Below are 22349 nucleotides of genomic sequence, written 5' to 3' on the forward strand. Positions count from 1 at the left end.
TCATTATAATCTGAACACACATCTGTATACTGTATCAGTGTAGACAGCGTCAGTCATTATAATCTAAACACACATCTGTATACTGTATCAGTGTAGACAGCGTCAGTGATTATAATCTAAACACACATCTGTATACTGTATCAGTGTAGACAGCGTCAGTCATTATAATCTAAACACACATCTGTATACTGTATCAGTGTAGACAGCGTCAGTGATTATAATCTAAACACACATCTGTATACTGTATCAGTGTAGACAGCGTCAGTGATTATAATCTAAACACACATCTGTATACTGTATCAGTGTAGACAGCGTCAGTCATTATAATCTAAACACACATCTGTATACTGTATCAGTGTAGACAGCGTCAGTCATTATAATCTAAACACACATCTGTATACTGTATCAGTGTAGACAGCGTCAGTGATTATAATCTAAACACACATCTGTATACTGTATCAGTGTAGACAGCGTCAGTGATTATAATCTAAACACACATCTGTATACTGTATCAGTGTAGACAGCGTCAGTGATTATAATCTAAACACACATCTGTATACTGTATCAGTGTAGACAGCGTCAGTCATTATAATCTAAACACACATCTGTATACTGTATCAGTGTAGACAGCGTCAGTGATTATAATCTAAACACACATCTGTATACTGTATCAGTGTAGACAGCGTCAGTGATTATAATCTAAACACACATCTGTATACTGTATCAGTGTAGACAGCGTCAGTCATTATAATCTAAACACACATCTGTATACTGTATCAGTGTAGACAGCGTCAGTCATTATAATCTAAACACACATCTGTATACTGTATCAGTGTAGACAGCGTCAGTCATTATAATCTAAACACACATCTGTATACTGTATCAGTGTAGACAGCGTCAGTGATTATAATCTAAACACACATCTGTATACTGTATCAGTGTATCAGCATCAATCATTATAATCTGAACACACATCTGTATACTGTATCAGTGTAGACAGCATCAGTGATTATAATCTGAACACACATCTGTATACTGTATCAGTGTAGACAGCGTCAGTGATTATAATCTAAACACACATCTGTATACTGTATCGGTGTAGACAGCATCAGTGATTATAATCTAAACACACATCTGTATACTGTATCGGTGTAGACAGCATCAGTCATTTTAATCTGAGCACACATCTGTATACTGTATCAGTGTAGACAGCGTCAGTGATTATAATCTAAACACACATCTGTATACTGTATCAGTGTAGACAGCATCAGTGATTATAATCTAAACACACATCTGTATACTGTATCAGTGTAGACAGCATCAGTGATTATAATCTAAACACACATCTGTATACTGTATCAGTGTAGACAGCATCAGTCATTATAAGCTAAACACTCATCTGTATACTGTATCAGTGTAGACAGCGTCAGTCATTATAATCTAAACACACATCTGTATACTGTATCAGTGTAGACAGCATCAGTCATTATAATCTAAACACACATCTGTATACTGTATCAGTGTAGACAGCATCAGTGATTATAATCTAAACACACATCTGTATACTGTATCAGTGTAGACAGCATCAGTGATTATAATCTGAGCACACATATGTATACTGTATCAGTGTAGACAGCGTCAGTCATTATAATCTGAGCACACATCTGTATACTGTATCAGTGTAGACAGCATCAGTCATTATAATCTAAACACACATCTGTATACTGTATCGGTGTAGACAGCATCAGTGATTATAATCTAAACACACATCTGTATACTGTATCGGTGTAGACAGCATTAGTCATTATAATCTAAACACACATCTGTATACTGTATCAGTGTAGACAGCGTCAGTGATTATAATCTAAACACACATCTGTATACTGTATCAGTGTAGACAGCATCAGTCATTATAATCTAAACACACATCTGTATACTGTATCAGTGTAGACAGCATCAGTGATTATAATCTAAACACACATCTGTATACTGTATCAGTGTAGACAGCGTCAGTCATTATAATCTAAACACACATCTGTATACTGTATCAGTGTAGACAGCATCAGTCATTATAATCTAAACACACATCTGTATACTGTATCAGTGTAGACAGCATCAGTCATTATAATCTAAACACACATCTGTATACTGTATCAGTGTAGACAGCATCAGTCATTATAATCTAAACACACATCTGTATACTGTATCAGTGTAGACAGCGTCAGTCATTATAATCTAAACACACATCTGTATACTGTATCAGTGTAGACAGCATCAGTGATTATAATCTAAACACACATCTGTATACTGTATCGGTGTAGACAGCATCAGTGATTATAATCTAAACACACATCTGTGTACTGTATCAGTGTAGACAGCATCAGTCATTATAATCTAAACACACATCTGTATACTGTATCAGTGTAGACAGCGTCAGTGATTATAATCTAAACACACATCTGTATACTGTATCAGTGTAGACAGCATCAGTCATTATAATCTAAACACACATCTGTATACTGTATCAGTGTAGACCGCATCAGTGATTATAATCTAAACACACATCTGTATACTGTATCAGTGTAGACAGCATCAGTGATTATAATCTAAACACACATCTGTATACTGTATCGGTGTAGACAGCATCAGTCATTATAATCTAAACACACATCTGTATACTGTATCAGTGTAGACAGCATCAGTGATTATAATCTAAACACACATCTGTATACTGTATCAGTGTAGACAGCGTCAGTGATTATAATCTAAACACACATCTGTATACTGTATCAGTGTAGACAGCGTCAGTGATTATAATCTAAACACACATCTGTATACTGTATCGGTGTAGACAGCATCAGTCATTATAATCTAAACACACATCTGTATACTGTATCAGTGTAGACAGCATCAGTCATTATAATCTAAACACACATCTGTATACTGTATCGGTGTAGACAGCATCAGTCATTATAATCTGAACACACATCTGTATACTGTATCAGTGTAGACAGCGTCAGTCATTATAATCTGAACACACATCTGTATACTGTATCAGTGTAGACAGCGTCAGTCATTATAATCTAAACACACATCTGTATACTGTATCAGTGTAGACAGCGTCAGTGATTATAATCTAAACACACATCTGTATACTGTATCAGTGTAGACAGCGTCAGTGATTATAATCTAAACACACATCTGTATACTGTATCGGTGTAGACAGCATCAGTCATTATAATCTAAACACACATCTGTATACTGTATCAGTGTAGACAGCATCAGTGATTATAATCTAAACACACATCTGTATACTGTATCAGTGTAGACAGCGTCAGTGATTATAATCTAAACACACATCTGTATACTGTATCAGTGTAGACAGCGTCAGTGATTATAATCTAAACACACATCTGTATACTGTATCGGTGTAGACAGCATCAGTCATTATAATCTAAACACACATCTGTATACTGTATCAGTGTAGACAGCATCAGTCATTATAATCTAAACACACATCTGTATACTGTATCGGTGTAGACAGCATCAGTCATTATAATCTGAACACACATCTGTATACTGTATCAGTGTAGACAGCGTCAGTCATTATAATCTGAACACACATCTGTATACTGTATCAGTGTAGACAGCGTCAGTCATTATAATCTAAACACACATCTGTATACTGTATCAGTGTAGACAGCGTCAGTGATTATAATCTAAACACACATCTGTATACTGTATCAGTGTAGACAGCGTCAGTCATTATAATCTAAACACACATCTGTATACTGTATCAGTGTAGACAGCGTCAGTGATTATAATCTAAACACACATCTGTATACTGTATCAGTGTAGACAGCGTCAGTGATTATAATCTAAACACACATCTGTATACTGTATCAGTGTAGACAGCGTCAGTCATTATAATCTAAACACACATCTGTATACTGTATCAGTGTAGACAGCGTCAGTCATTATAATCTAAACACACATCTGTATACTGTATCAGTGTAGACAGCGTCAGTGATTATAATCTAAACACACATCTGTATACTGTATCAGTGTAGACAGCGTCAGTGATTATAATCTAAACACACATCTGTATACTGTATCAGTGTAGACAGCGTCAGTGATTATAATCTAAACACACATCTGTATACTGTATCAGTGTAGACAGCGTCAGTCATTATAATCTAAACACACATCTGTATACTGTATCAGTGTAGACAGCGTCAGTGATTATAATCTAAACACACATCTGTATACTGTATCAGTGTAGACAGCGTCAGTGATTATAATCTAAACACACATCTGTATACTGTATCAGTGTAGACAGCGTCAGTCATTATAATCTAAACACACATCTGTATACTGTATCAGTGTAGACAGCGTCAGTCATTATAATCTAAACACACATCTGTATACTGTATCAGTGTAGACAGCGTCAGTCATTATAATCTAAACACACATCTGTATACTGTATCAGTGTAGACAGCGTCAGTGATTATAATCTAAACACACATCTGTATACTGTATCAGTGTATCAGCATCAATCATTATAATCTGAACACACATCTGTATACTGTATCAGTGTAGACAGCATCAGTGATTATAATCTGAACACACATCTGTATACTGTATCAGTGTAGACAGCGTCAGTGATTATAATCTAAACACACATCTGTATACTGTATCGGTGTAGACAGCATCAGTGATTATAATCTAAACACACATCTGTATACTGTATCGGTGTAGACAGCATCAGTCATTTTAATCTGAGCACACATCTGTATACTGTATCAGTGTAGACAGCGTCAGTGATTATAATCTAAACACACATCTGTATACTGTATCAGTGTAGACAGCATCAGTGATTATAATCTAAACACACATCTGTATACTGTATCAGTGTAGACAGCATCAGTCATTATAAGCTAAACACTCATCTGTATACTGTATCAGTGTAGACAGCGTCAGTCATTATAATCTAAACACACATCTGTATACTGTATCAGTGTAGACAGCATCAGTCATTATAATCTAAACACACATCTGTATACTGTATCAGTGTAGACAGCATCAGTGATTATAATCTAAACACACATCTGTATACTGTATCAGTGTAGACAGCATCAGTGATTATAATCTGAGCACACATATGTATACTGTATCAGTGTAGACAGCGTCAGTCATTATAATCTGAGCACACATCTGTATACTGTATCAGTGTAGACAGCATCAGTCATTATAATCTAAACACACATCTGTATACTGTATCGGTGTAGACAGCATCAGTGATTATAATCTAAACACACATCTGTATACTGTATCGGTGTAGACAGCATTAGTCATTATAATCTAAACACACATCTGTATACTGTATCAGTGTAGACAGCGTCAGTGATTATAATCTAAACACACATCTGTATACTGTATCAGTGTAGACAGCATCAGTCATTATAATCTAAACACACATCTGTATACTGTATCAGTGTAGACAGCGTCAGTCATTATAATCTAAACACACATCTGTATACTGTATCAGTGTAGACAGCATCAGTGATTATAATCTAAACACACATCTGTATACTGTATCAGTGTAGACAGCGTCAGTCATTATAATCTAAACACACATCTGTATACTGTATCAGTGTAGACAGCATCAGTCATTATAATCTAAACACACATCTGTATACTGTATCAGTGTAGACAGCATCAGTCATTATAATCTAAACACATCTGTATACTGTATCAGTGTAGACAGCATCAGTCATTATAATCTAAACACACATCTGTATACTGTATCAGTGTAGACAGCGTCAGTCATTATAATCTAAACACACATCTGTATACTGTATCAGTGTAGACAGCATCAGTGATTATAATCTAAACACACATCTGTATACTGTATCAGTGTAGACAGCATCAGTGATTATAATCTAAACACACATCTGTATACTGTATCAGTGTAGACAGCATCAGTGATTATAATCTAAACACACATCTGTATACTGTATCAGTGTAGACAGCGTCAGTCATTATAATCTAAACACACATCTGTATACTGTATCAGTGTAGACAGCATCAGTCATTATAATCTAAACACACATCTGTATACTGTATCAGTGTAGACAGCATCAGTCATTATAATCTAAACACACATCTGTATACTGTATCAGTGTAGACAGCATCAGTCATTATAATCTAAACACACATCTGTATACTGTATCAGTGTAGACAGCGTCAGTCATTATAATCTAAACACACATCTGTATACTGTATCAGTGTAGACAGCATCAGTGATTATAATCTAAACACACATCTGTATACTGTATCAGTGTAGACAGCATCAGTCATTATAATCTAAACACACATCTGTATACTGTATCAGTGTAGACAGCGTCAGTGATTATAATCTAAACACACATCTGTATACTGTATCAGTGTAGACAGCATCAGTCATTATAATCTAAACACACATCTGTATACTGTATCAGTGTAGACCGCATCAGTGATTATAATCTAAACACACATCTGTATACTGTATCAGTGTAGACAGCATCAGTGATTATAATCTAAACACACATCTGTATACTGTATCGGTGTAGACAGCATCAGTCATTATAATCTAAACACACATCTGTATACTGTATCAGTGTAGACAGCATCAGTGATTATAATCTAAACACACATCTGTATACTGTATCAGTGTAGACAGCGTCAGTGATTATAATCTGAACACACATCTGTATACTGTATCAGTGTAGACAGCGTCAGTGATTATAATCTAAACACACATCTGTATACTGTATCAGTGTAGACAGCGTCAGTGATTATAATCTAAACACACATCTGTATACTGTATCGGTGTAGACAGCATCAGTCATTATAATCTAAACACACATCTGTATACTGTATCAGTGTAGACAGCATCAGTCATTATAATCTAAACACACATCTGTATACTGTATCGGTGTAGACAGCATCAGTCATTATAATCTGAACACACATCTGTATACTGTATCAGTGTAGACAGCGTCAGTCATTATAATCTGAACACACATCTGTATACTGTATCAGTGTAGACAGCGTCAGTCATTATAATCTAAACACACATCTGTATACTGTATCAGTGTAGACAGCGTCAGTGATTATAATCTAAACACACATCTGTATACTGTATCAGTGTAGACAGCGTCAGTCATTATAATCTAAACACACATCTGTATACTGTATCAGTGTAGACAGCGTCAGTGATTATAATCTAAACACACATCTGTATACTGTATCAGTGTAGACAGCGTCAGTGATTATAATCTAAACACACATCTGTATACTGTATCAGTGTAGACAGCGTCAGTCATTATAATCTAAACACACATCTGTATACTGTATCAGTGTAGACAGCGTCAGTCATTATAATCTAAACACACATCTGTATACTGTATCAGTGTAGACAGCGTCAGTGATTATAATCTAAACACACATCTGTATACTGTATCAGTGTAGACAGCGTCAGTGATTATAATCTAAACACACATCTGTATACTGTATCAGTGTAGACAGCGTCAGTGATTATAATCTAAACACACATCTGTATACTGTATCAGTGTAGACAGCGTCAGTCATTATAATCTAAACACACATCTGTATACTGTATCAGTGTAGACAGCGTCAGTGATTATAATCTAAACACACATCTGTATACTGTATCAGTGTAGACAGCGTCAGTGATTATAATCTAAACACACATCTGTATACTGTATCAGTGTAGACAGCGTCAGTCATTATAATCTAAACACACATCTGTATACTGTATCAGTGTAGACAGCGTCAGTCATTATAATCTAAACACACATCTGTATACTGTATCAGTGTAGACAGCGTCAGTGATTATAATCTAAACACACATCTGTATACTGTATCAGTGTAGACAGCGTCAGTGATTATAATCTAAACACACATCTGTATACTGTATCAGTGTAGACAGCGTCAGTGATTATAATCTAAACACACATCTGTATACTGTATCAGTGTAGACAGCGTCAGTGATTATAATCTAAACACACATCTGTATACTGTATCAGTGTAGACAGCGTCAGTCATTATAATCTAAACACACATCTGTATACTGTATCAGTGTAGACAGCGTCAGTCATTATAATCTAAACACACATCTGTATACTGTATCAGTGTAGACAGCGTCAGTCATTATAATCTAAACACACATCTGTATACTGTATCAGTGTAGACAGCGTCAGTGATTATAATCTAAACACACATCTGTATACTGTATCAGTGTATCAGCATCAATCATTATAATCTGAACACACATCTGTATACTGTATCAGTGTAGACAGCGTCAGTCATTATAATCTGAGCACACATCTGTATACTGTATCAGTGTAGACAGCGTCAGTGATTATAATCTAAACACACATCTGTATACTGTATCAGTGTAGACAGCATCAGTGATTATAATCTGAACACACATCTGTATACTGTATCAGTGTAGACAGCGTCAGTGATTATAATCTAAACACACATCTGTATACTGTATCGGTGTAGACAGCATCAGTGATTATAATCTAAACACACATCTGTATACTGTATCGGTGTAGACAGCATCAGTCATTTTAATCTGAGCACACATCTGTATACTGTATCAGTGTAGACACCATCAGTGATTATAATCTAAACACACATCTGTATACTGTATCGGTGTAGACAGCATCAGTCATTATAATCTGAGCACACATCTGTATACTGTATTAGTGTATCAGTGTCAGTCATTATAATCTAAACACACATCTGTATACTGTATCAGTGTAGACAGCGTCAGTCATTATAATCTAAACACACATCTGTATACTGTATCAGTGTAGACAGCGTCAGTCATTATAATCTAAACACACATCTGTATACTGTATCGGTGTAGACAGCGTCAGTGATTATAATCTAAACACACATCTGTATACTGTATCGGTGTAGACAGCATCAGTGATTATAATCTAAACACACATCTGTATACTGTATCAGTGTAGACAGCGTCAGTGATTATAATCTAAACACACATCTGTATACTGTATCAGTGTAGACAGCATCAGTGATTATAATCTAAACACACATCTGTATACTGTATCAGTGTAGACAGCGTCAGTCATTATAATCTAAACACACATCTGTATACTGTATCAGTGTAGACAGCGTCAGTGATTATAATCTAAACAAACATCTGTATACTGTATCGGTGTAGACAGCATCAGTGATTATAATCTAAACACACATCTGTATACTGTATCGGTGTAGACAGCATCAGTGATTATAATCTAAACACACATCTGTATACTGTATCGGTGTAGACAGCATCAGTCATTATAATCTAAACACACATCTGTATACTGTATCAGTGTAGACAGCGTCAGTCATTATAATCTAAACACACATCTGTATACTGTATCGGTGTAGACAGCGTCAGTGATTATAATCTAAACACACATCTGTATACTGTATCGGTGTAGACAGCATCAGTGATTATAATCTAAACACACATCTGTATACTGTATCAGTGTAGACAGCGTCAGTCATTATAATCTAAACACACATCTGTATACTGTATCGGTGTAGACAGCATCAGTCATTATAAGCTAAACACACATCTGTATACTGTATCAGTGTAGACAGCATCAGTGATTATAATCTAAACACACATCTGTATACTGTATCAGTGTAGACAGCGTCAGTCATTATAATCTAAACACACATCTGTATACTGTATCAGTGTAGACAGCATCAGTCATTATAATCTAAACACACATCTGTATACTGTATCGGTGTAGACAGCATCAGTGATTATAATCTAAACACACATCTGTATACTGTATCAGTGTAGACAGCATCAGTGATTATAATCTAAACACACATCTGTATACTGTATCAGTGTAGACAGCATCAGTGATTATAATCTAAACACACATCTGTATACTGTATCAGTGTAGACAGCATCAGTGATTATAATCTAAACACACATCTGTATACTGTATCGGTGTAGACAGCATCAGTGATTATAATCTAAACACACATCTGTATACTGTATCAGTGTAGACAGCGTCAGTCATTATAATCTGAACACACATCTGTATACTGTATCAGTGTAGACAGCATCAGTGATTATAATCTGAGCACACATCTGTATACTGTATCGGTGTAGACAGCATCAGTGATTATAATCTGAGCACACATCTGTATACTGTATCGGTGTAGACAGCATCAGTGATTATAATCTGAGCACACATCTGTATACTGTATCAGTGTAGACAGCATCAGTGATTATAATCTGAGCACACATCTGTATACTGTATCAGTGTAGACAGCGTCAGTCATTATAATCTAAACACACATCTGTATACTGTATCGGTGTAGACAGCATCAGTGATTATAATCTAAACACACATCTGTATACTGTATCAGTGTAGACAGCGTCAGTGATTATAATCTAAACACACATCTGTATACTGTATCAGTGTAGACAGCATCAGTGATTATAATCTAAACACACATCTGTATACTGTATCAGTGTAGACAGCATCAGTGATTATAATCTGAGCACACATCTGTATACTGTATCGGTGTAGACAGCATCAGTCATTATAATCTGAACACACATCTGTATACTGTATCAGTGTAGACAGCATCAGTGATTATAATCTGAGCACACATCTGTATACTGTATCAGTGTAGACAGCATCAGTGATTATAATCTGAGCACACATCTGTATACTGTATCAGTGTAGACAGCATCAGTGATTATAATCTGAGCACACATCTGTATACTGTATCGGTGTAGACAGCGTCAGTCATTATAATGGCTTCTATGGCGCGATGATGTAAAAGGATTTGTCGATGTCTTGCTCTCGAGGCAGTCATATGTAAATGTGTTTGCCCGTGTGACATCACAAATCCCGCAATATAAAAATGAGCCGTTTTTGGAGCTTTAAAAGCTTTGTTTATAATGAGGAGGGATTTTTAAGCTATGAAACTTGCAGGATGTTTTAATGGTACAAAGACCTCTTATTTATCAAAAGATATACAAGATTTCTCATGTCATGACCCCTTTGCATGCACACAAATACAAAACAGCAACATTTCACTAAAATAGTGCAATAAACATTAATTTAAGAACATAAGATCTAACATTATACCCTAATGCACATAACTGATAACAAAAAACTAAGAAGAAATGATATGTGCAAAAAGCTGTTATTGTCCTACATGTAACACAACATGGTGTGGTGCTCCTCGATGGTGTCTTGTAACATTACAAACATTAAGATTGCTTTCTTTAATAATCAGCCACGCTGCCTGCACTGCAAACAAGACATTTTGCACGCTTACATTGCACAGTAAAGCACTGCATGCTGTCAAACCATTTATTCAAATAAAAGCAGTACTTTTGTTACAAATTCAATGCAGTAGTATGCTCTGTGCAGTTCTCCTTTTCTTATGCAGAAATGATGTGTGTGTGTGTGGACTGATAGTATCGTGCACTGAAAGGTTATTTAGCATATTTACTTGTTGAATATCTCTGTCAGAAGGCCTAAGATTAACAGCTACAGTATATGTCCATGTCCATGTCACTAAGAAATGCCTGGTGTATATGACACTTAATAATAAAAGGCTTTCTCAGTAGTTACTTGTCTTTCAGGCAGCCAAATGACTAATTGATTTTAAAGGGGACCTATTATGGCCAAGATGGAATATAAGTCTCAGGCTTCCCCAGAATGTGTAAGTGTAGTTTTAGCTCCAAAGATCATCTATTATACCATGTCCAAAAATGCTACTTTTTGTTTGAAAAAGTTTTGTTTTTGTGTGTGTGTGTGTGTGTGTGTGTGTGTGTGTGTGTGTGTGTGTGTGTGTGTGTGTGTGTGTGTGTGTGTGTGTGTGTGTGTGTGTGTGTGTGTGTGTGTGTGTGTGTGTGTGTGTGTGTGTGTGTGTGTGTGTGTGTGGTGCTTCTCCCACCCCCTTTCCGGAAGAGGGCGGAGCCTTTAAAGCACGTTTACATAGAAAAGCAATGGACAAGTGAGATGGAAAAACGTGTTCTGTGTTCATTGATACAGGATCGTGGGCGGGCTCTGTTACATTGTGTCACTACGATGTATAGAAAACGCGAACGACTCATTTTGAGTCACTGTTTTATGATTGTTGGAGAATATAATAAAAGGAGTGGGTGGATTTTTACCATTATAGGTTGGTTGTGTACACACAGCTGACACATTTATGTTCAAACACCATGTAAAAGTGATTTTTGCATAATAGGTCCTTAATCTGATATCATGTTAATATAATCAACTTGAACAATTATATTCTTTACATCAGAATGTTTACTTTTTGGGCAGTTATTCATATCATTCAGATATTTTCATGTGTAAAGCTCTTGTGTGTTTTCTGTGAATAATAAATCTGTCTTCCTCCATCAGGTGCTGAATGAAGTTGTTGTAGACAGAGGTCCATCGTCCTACCTCTCTAATTTGGACTTGTTTCTGGATGGTCACCTGATCACCACCGTTCAGGGAGACGGTTAGTGTGCACCAGTGTAATCCAGTGAATTACTCATGTCGTTACAGTCTATCTATTATATCTGGAAAAAACAATCAGGTTTTTTTTTTATCTTTCTGTGTTTCCTCTGAAAAAAATACCTACATCCTTAATGGATTAATTTACTTTTAAAGTTCCCCTATTATGGTATTTTAAGGTCCCTAGTTTTGTTTTGGAGTCTCCTACAATAGATTTACATCCATCCAAGGTAAAAAAAAAAACCACTCATGATAATATTCATTGCAGCATCAGCTCTTTTCTCACAGTGTCTGAAACGGTTCGATCAAGGATTCAGTCTCTCTAAACTCCGCCTCTCTGAGAGTTGCTCTGCTCTGATTGGTCAGATGGCTCAGTCTGTTGTGATTGGTCGAACACGTGGAAACCAAACATCCATTAGCATATCTGAATCTCAGCTTTTCCTCAGCGCTTGATACACAGTAATACGTTTTCTGTAAATGTCAGAGATTCTTTTTGCATAAAGTCTCTTCCTTACAAAAAGCGAGTCACTGTTAAACTTCACAGACTTCAATTCATGTGCGTCAAAAAGACTATTACTCACATCATCACTATGCCACCTTTTCAGATATTTGAAAAATGTCAGGTAATTAACGTTAAGCTAAAAAAAATATGAACACATGAAGCCTATTATTTTAAAAATGATTATTTTTAAGCAGTATTTAACTTTAAATCAGATCTAGAAATGTTCTCCCTTTTTTTTATTCATGCAGATGTGGAAAATATGCCATGCTTTAGTTTAGAGGGAGGATTTCTGTCCTCTGGTGGAAAACAAAGGGCCCTATCACACACTGGAGTAATCCAGCGCCAGGCAAGACGCACGTGTTTTTCTTGCTAGTTTCAGCCCAACACAGTTATCATTTTTACGTCCCGCACAACGTTGTTTAAATAGCAAATGTATTTGTGCACCCATGGGCGGCTGGTCTGAAAACGAGGTGTGTGTTTGCTATTTTTAGTAACTGAAATAGACTGAGCCAATGACCAACTGAAACCTGCCCTGAAGTCATGGCGGAGTATTTTTTTTGTTATTTAAAAAGCGCGTTAGTAATATGTAAAAAGGACACATGAAAAAAAAGCACTTTAAAAACATATCTTTAAAGCAGCTAAAAGTATGCAGCCAAAACAGATTTGTTTTCTTGATATCGTCCATGATGCTGCAGGTCTGCATTAACACGGCAGGTTTTATTTTGACAGATGTTTTGTTTCGTCCAGTAGAAATTATCACTACTGTATATGATAATTAATTAAATAAATGCGCCTCAGCCGTTCGGTTTTCAAACTCCATCTCTGCATATGCTGTGAGTTTGGGTTGCTTATAATGTTCATCTGGGAACTCAACATGCGCCATTTCATCAGATTTGTAAGGTGAATCATTTATAAACCTACGCCAACACAGGAGAATACATCAGTATGTTTCTAAATTGTTGTTCATCTCGAACTTCGAACGAATTTCAAAATAAAAGTTTAAACCTTTGCTCTGACTTTGCATGTTTTGATGTCCACATGTTGTATTTCTTTCATAAGTATCAGAAGTGGCCAAATATTAAAGATTTTGAATGAATCTTTAATATGACTCGAGAACACGGAGTTGACTCGTTCATTTTGTGTTTACCGCGGATGCGCAACATCCTATAGGTTCTGCACCGGAAACAGAAATGATTAGTTCACTTCTCGAGTCTTTGAGTCGTTCGTTCTATTGTTGTGTTGGATACTATAACTCCCAACCTTCCATACAAACAAGCTCTTAGTTATTTCTTAACTTATTAATACAGTTATGTGATGCGTTTCTGTAGCTTTTTTATTTCTTATTTATAAATTTGTGAATTTCTGTCTTGATGGTAATGGTTCTTTTCCATAACATTGAATATGGTAATAAAGAGATGGTTAATGCTTAAAACTTTATCCGTATGATGGAGAAAGTGTTGTATTTGTTGCAAGATACTGAGCGGGAAGAGGTCACATGACAAAAGAACGAACGACTCGGAGCTGAAGACTCGAGAGGTGAACTAATCATTTCTGTTTCCGGTGCAGACTGTATAGCTTCAGACTGGGGATGTGACGGGACAAAACAAAAGGGCGAACGACTCGGACCGGGAGGTGCAGGTGAATTAACACCTTGGCTATATTATAGTGTTTTCTTATTCGAAATGTGATTAATGTGCTGAAATTAACAAAATGACTTTGAAAAAAGATTCATTCATTTTGGTGAACGAGATTCAAAGATCCGAGTCTGTAAAATGATCCGAACTTCCCATCAGTCGTAACAACAATCGTTCCGCTGGCGCCCTCTGCAGGCATTTGTTATAATGCTTTATATACATAAGTTGATTACATTTACATTGTATATTGCATTATGTATTTTAAGTAGGGCTGTCAATGTTGACTCGCGTTAACGCATGCGATTAATTTTTTCCGGTTTAACACGTTGAAAATATTTAATGCAGCATCCGTTTTTTCTGTCATCCTTTGGCTAGCATAAAATTATATGACCACTCTCCTATTCATGCAAATGCTTTTAAAGTATTCAAGCGCAACAAATCAAAAGAGGTTGCGCTGCCTGTGAATGTCCTCTTTATATGACACGCATATGACCCACTGAAAGCCGCGCGCCAGTATCATAGACTGTAAAAAAATATGGACGTAGTGTACATGACGTCACCCGTATGTTTCTGAAGAGCATTTTTGAAGCCCAAAGTGGGCGGAGCCGGTCGTCGCCATCTTGGCAGCGTCACTCCCGGATATACGAAAATGTGCAGCGAGGCGGATTAGCTGAGGTGACGTGACGCTACCAGACAGCAGACAAACACTAGTAGTGACATCCTGTCGCTCAAGTGGCCACGCCCATAATTATGCAGAACTTTAAGGCTTAATATAATTTAAACGGATGAGTTATAAAATTCACCCCCCTCACAGTTGTCATAAACGGCAAAATTAGCTATACAGACCAAAACCACTTTTTGCACCAGACTGTAAACATTTTTTTCTGCTGTAAAGTCGGGCATTTTAACATGAGGGTTTATGGGATTGACTCGGTCTCTAGTGGCCAGTCGATGAACTGCAGTTTAAGTCACTTCTGTCTTGGTCAGAATCGAGTTCTCCGTCACATTTGAACGAACAATAACACAATTACGCTAAACTGTCAGTTTTGTTGAGTATCCTCATAAGAGCGGCCTTAAATGAGTTAAATAAAGTCTTAAATGAACGTAAGAGTTGTGAGAGAATGAGGCGCGTGTGAGATCAGCAGATCTTAAAGTGACATTAGCCACTAATTCTGTCTGTCTGTAAAGTTAATCAAAGAACAAAGAAAATTACTCACTGCTCTTGACTTAATAACTTTTGTAGCTTTAATAAGGATTAATCTATATTTAATTTATTATGTATGCAGTGCAGAATGTTTGATAACCTTATTCAATTTCTCTATGTCCTACCTGTTAGACATGAAGGGCACATAAATATGACATTTATTATGGGTTCATCTCAGGATTGTTTTAAGTTTACTTTAAAAAAATATATATTTTTGAAGCCCAATAAATGTTAAAAAATCAATAGCTTTCAATTGCACTGTAATGTTGAATGGCTTCATTGATTGATTCATTGATTTAGCGTGCTTGTTTATTTAGCTACTCATTTATTTAATAAGTTACTTGATTTTATCACAGGTAATGACATATGCAAAATCTAAATCTCTGTCGATTATTTTGCAAGCAATTGTTGATGAAATATTTACATTATAAACCAGAGTTTTAATAGCCTGACTACGTCAGACTTCGTATTTCCGCTCAATTTCATTTCGCTTCTGTACTTGGTCTGAAACATCGACATGTCTCTCAGTTTTCCTCCGGCCTGAAAACAGCCGGCCAATCAACGAGCAGAGGGCGGGCTGAGAGCCGTGACGTAGACGCTAAGCGCCGAGTGTAAGATTGGGGAAATCGAAAACGGCCGCGGATATGGAGACACAGGACGCAGTTCGCTCTGTTGTGGAGAATATTCCTGGCATTTCCAAACTGAAGTCCGAACGAGAAGAGTGTTAGGTAAACATTTTGAATGGAGATGATGTCGTGGCCCTACTCCCGACAGGTTTTGGTAAAACTTTAATTTATCAAATATTACTGATCGTCAGCGAGAAACTGGGGAGGCCAAAGGCTGGCAAGGCGATAGTTGTGATTGTGCCCCCCTTGGTTGCACTCATGGAGGATCAGGTTAAGGAAGCAGCAAAACTCGGTCAGCCATGTGCACTCCGGTATTTCGCTCGATGGTTTCGTTTTCGCATCATACTTGTGTTTACAGTGGAAGTTCGATGTGGCCGAGCTGGCGAATAACACACATCATAACCAAACGTAATGTGATTGGCTTACGGGTAACCAATGATTTTATACTTCAGTCAAGCGCCCCCCCGCGATAAAGAAAACACTTTTCAATGATGCCATTCCAGACTCTGTCTCTGAAGCAAAGCGAAGTAGCAGAGTTTGGTATTACCAGGCTAGAGTTTTAAGGGATAAGATTATTGACTACAGGGAGACTTTAAGCCGTTTATGACTCGTTTACATGACCACACCTAAGCATAATCAGGTTAAGAACGTGCACGTAAATGCGCTTGGGGACTTGAAAACAAAAGGTAGATACCAAACCATCATCATCTGTTTCGATATTTTTACTGAAAAAGACAAAATGCTAATGAGGACATGCAAGGAAAGCGTTTTGTCTAAATGTTTAGAAAGGATAATCTCTGAACATCACAGTCTTTAAAGAAAATAAAAGCATCATGCCCTCTCTCTGCCCTGTCTCAGGTGTGATCGTGTCGACTCCCACTGGGAGCACCGCATACGCAGTCGCAGCAGGAGCTTCAATGATCCACCCAAACGTCCCTGCCATCATGATCACACCCATCTGCCCTCACTCGCTGTCCTTCAGACCCATCGTAGTGCCCGCCGGCGTGCAGCTCAAGGTGATCGAGCTTTACTGCCTGTGAGGCGGGAAACCACTGAAATATGACATTACTATGGGTTTATGTGAGGATTGGAAGGGCACATAAATATGACATTTATTATGGGTTTATGTGAGGATTGTTTTAAGTTCACTTAAAAAAAGTTGTTATATTTTTTGAAGCCTAGTAAATGTAAATTTAAAAAAAATCGATCGTCTTCAATGAGAATGTAATGTTGAATGGCTATCATTATTGTTTAAAATTGGGGGGGAAATCATTTTCATCAAGACATCGTGTAGCTCAGTGATACTGGCCTTCATTCATAAAAAGATGCCATTAAACAAGCATTTTAAATATACTTTCTTTATGATGTCTCTATATTAATTTGGAGATTAACTATGAAATTATTACATTATATAATATATTTTTACAAAGTGATTTAAATCACGGAAAAAATCTGTGATTAATTTTTTTCACTTATTTTAAGCATTGTTCAATAAAACCATATGTCTACTTGCTTTCATTTCTTTATTTGAACCAATTATTGCCCCATTGTTATGCTTATTTGAAGTAATTGTAAAGGCGTACAGCCTCTGCTCGTGGGCTTTGAGGACTTTCACTGAACCCTGATGTGATTTCAGATTATGCTGACCCGTGATGCCAGAAACACGGCCTGGGTGTCTCTCGATGGAAGGAAACGCCAGGAGATTGCATATGGGGACAGGTACGTCACTTCAGCATCGACATTTCATGCTTTCAACACGGGGTGTCAACAGGCACATCTCACAAAAGATTGTCTACAGAACAATAGGATCTACACAAATCAGTTCACTTTAAGAAGCGTTTCGCAACATTGCAACACTGCATATTTAATCCGCTTCCCGACGAACACAATAATTATTATTTAAATTATCACTCAGTGAGTTATTTAACCATGTTTTATTTTCTCTGGAAGGCTTTTGTCCATCAAACACATTAAAATTTACAAATTCACGTAATTTCATATTTACATGCACTGTATGCAATTCACCAACTTTTTTTCAGCTGAACCTCTTTGACCTTATATATTCACTTCAAGTACACCCTGAGATTATGAGTTCAAGTCCCCCTGTAGTTAATCATTATATCCCTTAAAACTCATCTTTGATCACCAAAATTACATTTATAAATGTTTTTCCTTGGAAAAAAGGCTTCATGCCTTAATATATCTTGAATGTAACTCGACACCCTTGCCTCATATAGTATACGCGGTTCTATGAATATGCAAATGAGCCCGCCTCCACTCACTCACTCACTCAGCTCAGAGATCCACTCGTTGACGATCACACGTTGATCTGATTGGTTACAAGGTAGTTTGTGACGTCAGAAACACCAGCGATTTCAAAGCGTGTTTTTGAGACTGTCTTTGGTTCACTGCAGTTTTAAGGAGAAAATACTCAGCAATGCTGTCGACTTATGAATTTACACATGGTTTGTCTTAAAGCATATTAAAAACACCACATAGACATATAAACAACATTAAAAGCTGGATTTTCACCACAAGGGGACTTTAATAAGTAAGGTCAATAATAAAATTAAGTTAATAATAATAATAATAAATAATGAAATTAATTTCACAGTTCTCTGATATCAGTTAATGGTCACATGATGTGAGTTTTATACAAATAAAACTTTTTTATTAAATCTTTTTTATTTTAAATTGTTATGATTCTATTACTTCATAATTTTTCATTAAACTCAAGAACGCCCTGCATTTCCATCACAAACCCCAGTCTGAACTAATGTAATATTTAATGCACTTCATGTTGTTGACAAATAATTAAATCAAGAGACATTTACTTGAGAAGCAAAATGACTTAAGCTGAAAATCCAGCTTTTAATGTTGTTTATGTGTCTATGTGGTGTTTTTAATATGCTTTAAGACACACCATGTGTAAATTCATAAGTCGACAGCATTGCTGAGTATTTTCTCCTTAAAACTGCAGTGAACCAAAGACAGTCTCAAAAACACGGTTTGAAATCAACGAGTGGATCTCTGAGCTGAGTGAGTGAGTGAGTGAGTGAGTGGGTGGAGGCGGGGCTCATTTCCATATTCATAGAAACCGCGTATACTAAATGAGGCAAGGGAGTCGAGTTACATTCAAGATATTTTAAGGCATGAAGAAAAAATGTTCAAAAAAAACCCATTTAAATACATAATTTTGGTGATCAAAGATGAGTTTTAAGGAATAAAATTGACTAAAGGGGGACTTTAAATGGATTACGATACTAACTACAATTTCTGTCATGTAATTTGGAATCTGTAACCGACTACAATTTGTGTGTAATCTACCAAGCAATGCTGATTAGCATGGAAAAGATGCCTTTTATGTGTCACGCCAATGTTTTTGCATCACGTCTGGTTAGGATATGATGTAAGCATGCATGTTAAAGCAGACTGACATGTGCTTTCTTGTAAACCTGATGCATGATTTTCCTCTACTATCTAGTATCACCATCACGTCTTCATGCTTCCCTGTTCCTTCCATCTGTTTCCGTGATCCGGTGAACGACTGGTTCGAGAGTCTGGCTCAATGCTTACACTGGAACGTCCGCAAGAAACAGAGTCATCTGAGTTCTGAGGAGGAGGAGTTCTGAACACATTCCCAACATTAGTACTCAACACACGTACTTTTAACAGACTTTTAACAGTCTATCTCATTAAAACAAACCGCTCCCATTTCGGCTCATTATTACAAATTATATTTTGCTTAAAAACCACTATTTTTGGGACCATTAAGACTTTTTGCATTGTGACAATTTTGCCCCAAAACTTTTTGAGTCTGTAATTCTGATTATTCTGATTATTGTCAGTACTGTAATAGCCATTATTATTGAATGACAGTAGAAAATTACTGCAAAACAATGAATGTTTTATTTAAATTTGCATTAATGGAAGACAGTACAACTACTACAGCCATGATGTATAAATACTTCAGAGGTTCATTTTTAAATTTTATTTTTTTTACATTTTTTTGATAATTCAATTATTTTGCATTATGGTAATGAGAATTGTTGGGGAAAGTGTGAAAAATCATTTTCACAAAATTTGAAAAATCATCATCAAGACATCATTTATTTCGTTTTCTTGTTTAATTTTTGGGTGAAATATGACCCCATCATGCGTGGCCACACTTTATTGGCACATTTACTTTCTAATTGACATCTGTTCATTCCATTATAACTTTGGGTTGAAGTATCATGTATTGTCAGTTTTTGGCTGACAAGGTCCTTTAAAGCAATAACTGAATTTCAATAGATTATATTGTGCCTTATAGAGCATTGCATCAAAGTCTGTAATTTGGGGGAAATGTATTTATGACATATTTAGAATTTATCATACATCTTGGTTATTGATATATTACATATCTGAGCTTGAATATTCATTGGCTATTTTTCTTTTTTCCACTGGATTTTGTCCCGTTGTAGTCTTACAGGCCGATAAGCAGCCGGATTAACTATGAATTCAACAATGAGTTTCTTAAAAACTACAACAGGGAAAGTAAACACTACAAAAAAATGATGTGTTTTTTACATAAAGTCAGTTTTTTCCAGTTCTGTTATGAAGGTATTTAAAGATGGACAGAAGCAAATCAATAACCATAGTACTTATGAAGGGACCTGAGAATCATTCAGGTTGATGTTTGCAATTTTTCTTCAATAGGCTATTAAATTGAATTGTAAGCTTTTTATGAGATGAAACATTTTGTAACAGCTTCCGAATTAATCATTGACCTTTTACTCTGTTTACATCATATCTTACCTCTGCTTCTGTGTTATACCACATCCTGTCAGAAGCCAGGTTTTATTTACTGTCAGAACTTTTTATTATTAAAAATAACATTTTCATAGCAAAAACAACAAAAAACAATTATTTTCCTTCTAGTCTCTTTATGTTTTCAAAGGTTGGTTTTATAGCTGCCAAATGTGTATTTGCCATAACAAATTTGTACGTGACAATAATATATTTTTAATGAACTTAGGACATAACTGCTTCTTTTACAAAGTTAGAGAAATAATAATGCATTGTAGTTAATAGACAGACTTATATTTTTTGTTGTTGCTCTTTTATTGTGACACCATTAAACTCATTCTATTTTATGAATAATTATTTTTCATAATTCACCTATTCATAGCTAAGACAATAAAACTCCACTTTATCACTGGCTTTCTCTTAGTGGTCAATTAAAGAAAATTGTGTCATGCATTATCTTTGTTTGCCTACTTTGGCCTCGTCCCAAATAGCACACTTCACATGCACTTACTGTCAGGGTTCTGCCATGGCAGCTTTGTGTTGTGTGACTTTTGTGTTTCATGTCTCTATGTTGTGCTTGAACATATGGCTCTGTCTTTGTTTGTGTTGGTCATGTGCTCCTCTGTTCCTGCCTCCTTGTTTCCCTGTACCACGCCCTCTTGTCTAGTTGAGTCCACGTTTGTCTCAGTGTTGTAACCTGTTTCTCGTGTTCTCTGCTCCCTTGTTTGAGTCCTCGTTTACCTGAGTGTGTTCACCTGTTCCTTGTCTGAGTGTTTTCACCTGTTCCTCTTGTTCTTAGCTCCCTTTATATGTCTGCTCTTTCCCTCTTGTGTTGGCAGTTCGTTAGATGTGCTACATAGTTTGTTTCTTATTACCAAAGGCATTAGTGTTTTATGTGTAGAAGTTTCTTAGTGCTTTAGTTCTGCCATCGGTCCTCCTGTCTGTCTTGTCTCCTGAGTCTCTAGTTCCTGTCCTGCTAGCAGAGCGTCCCTGGCTGCCTACACTCTTTGCTTTGGAGCA

The 22349-nt window shown here is 36.4% G+C and overlaps 1 protein-coding gene across 2 annotated transcripts in view; it reads left to right on the forward strand.

The window, feature by feature from the left end:
• The window catches only part of nadka (NAD kinase a), a 48700-nt gene extending 26957 nt beyond the window's left edge, over positions 1-21743 (forward strand). The window contains exons 9-13 of one of the 2 annotated variants that reach the window (XM_077235491.1): positions 12480-12579; positions 14644-14715; positions 17400-17557; positions 18178-18260; positions 20026-21743. In XM_077235491.1, coding sequence (XP_077091606.1) covers positions 12480-12579; positions 14644-14715; positions 17400-17557; positions 18178-18260; positions 20026-20173 — 561 coding nt within the window. In that variant the 3' untranslated portion in view covers positions 20174-21743. The remainder of the gene's footprint in view (positions 1-12479; positions 12580-14643; positions 14716-17399; positions 17558-18177; positions 18261-20025) is intronic. The other variant, XM_077235492.1, reaches the window with a different exon arrangement.
• The last annotated feature ends 606 nt before the right edge of the window (positions 21744-22349 follow it).

Source organism: Siphateles boraxobius, unplaced genomic scaffold (genome assembly GCF_051911475.1).
Source record: "Siphateles boraxobius isolate OS27281-9 unplaced genomic scaffold, OSU_SipBor_1 195, whole genome shotgun sequence".
Lineage (NCBI taxonomy): Eukaryota > Metazoa > Chordata > Actinopteri > Cypriniformes > Leuciscidae > Siphateles > Siphateles boraxobius.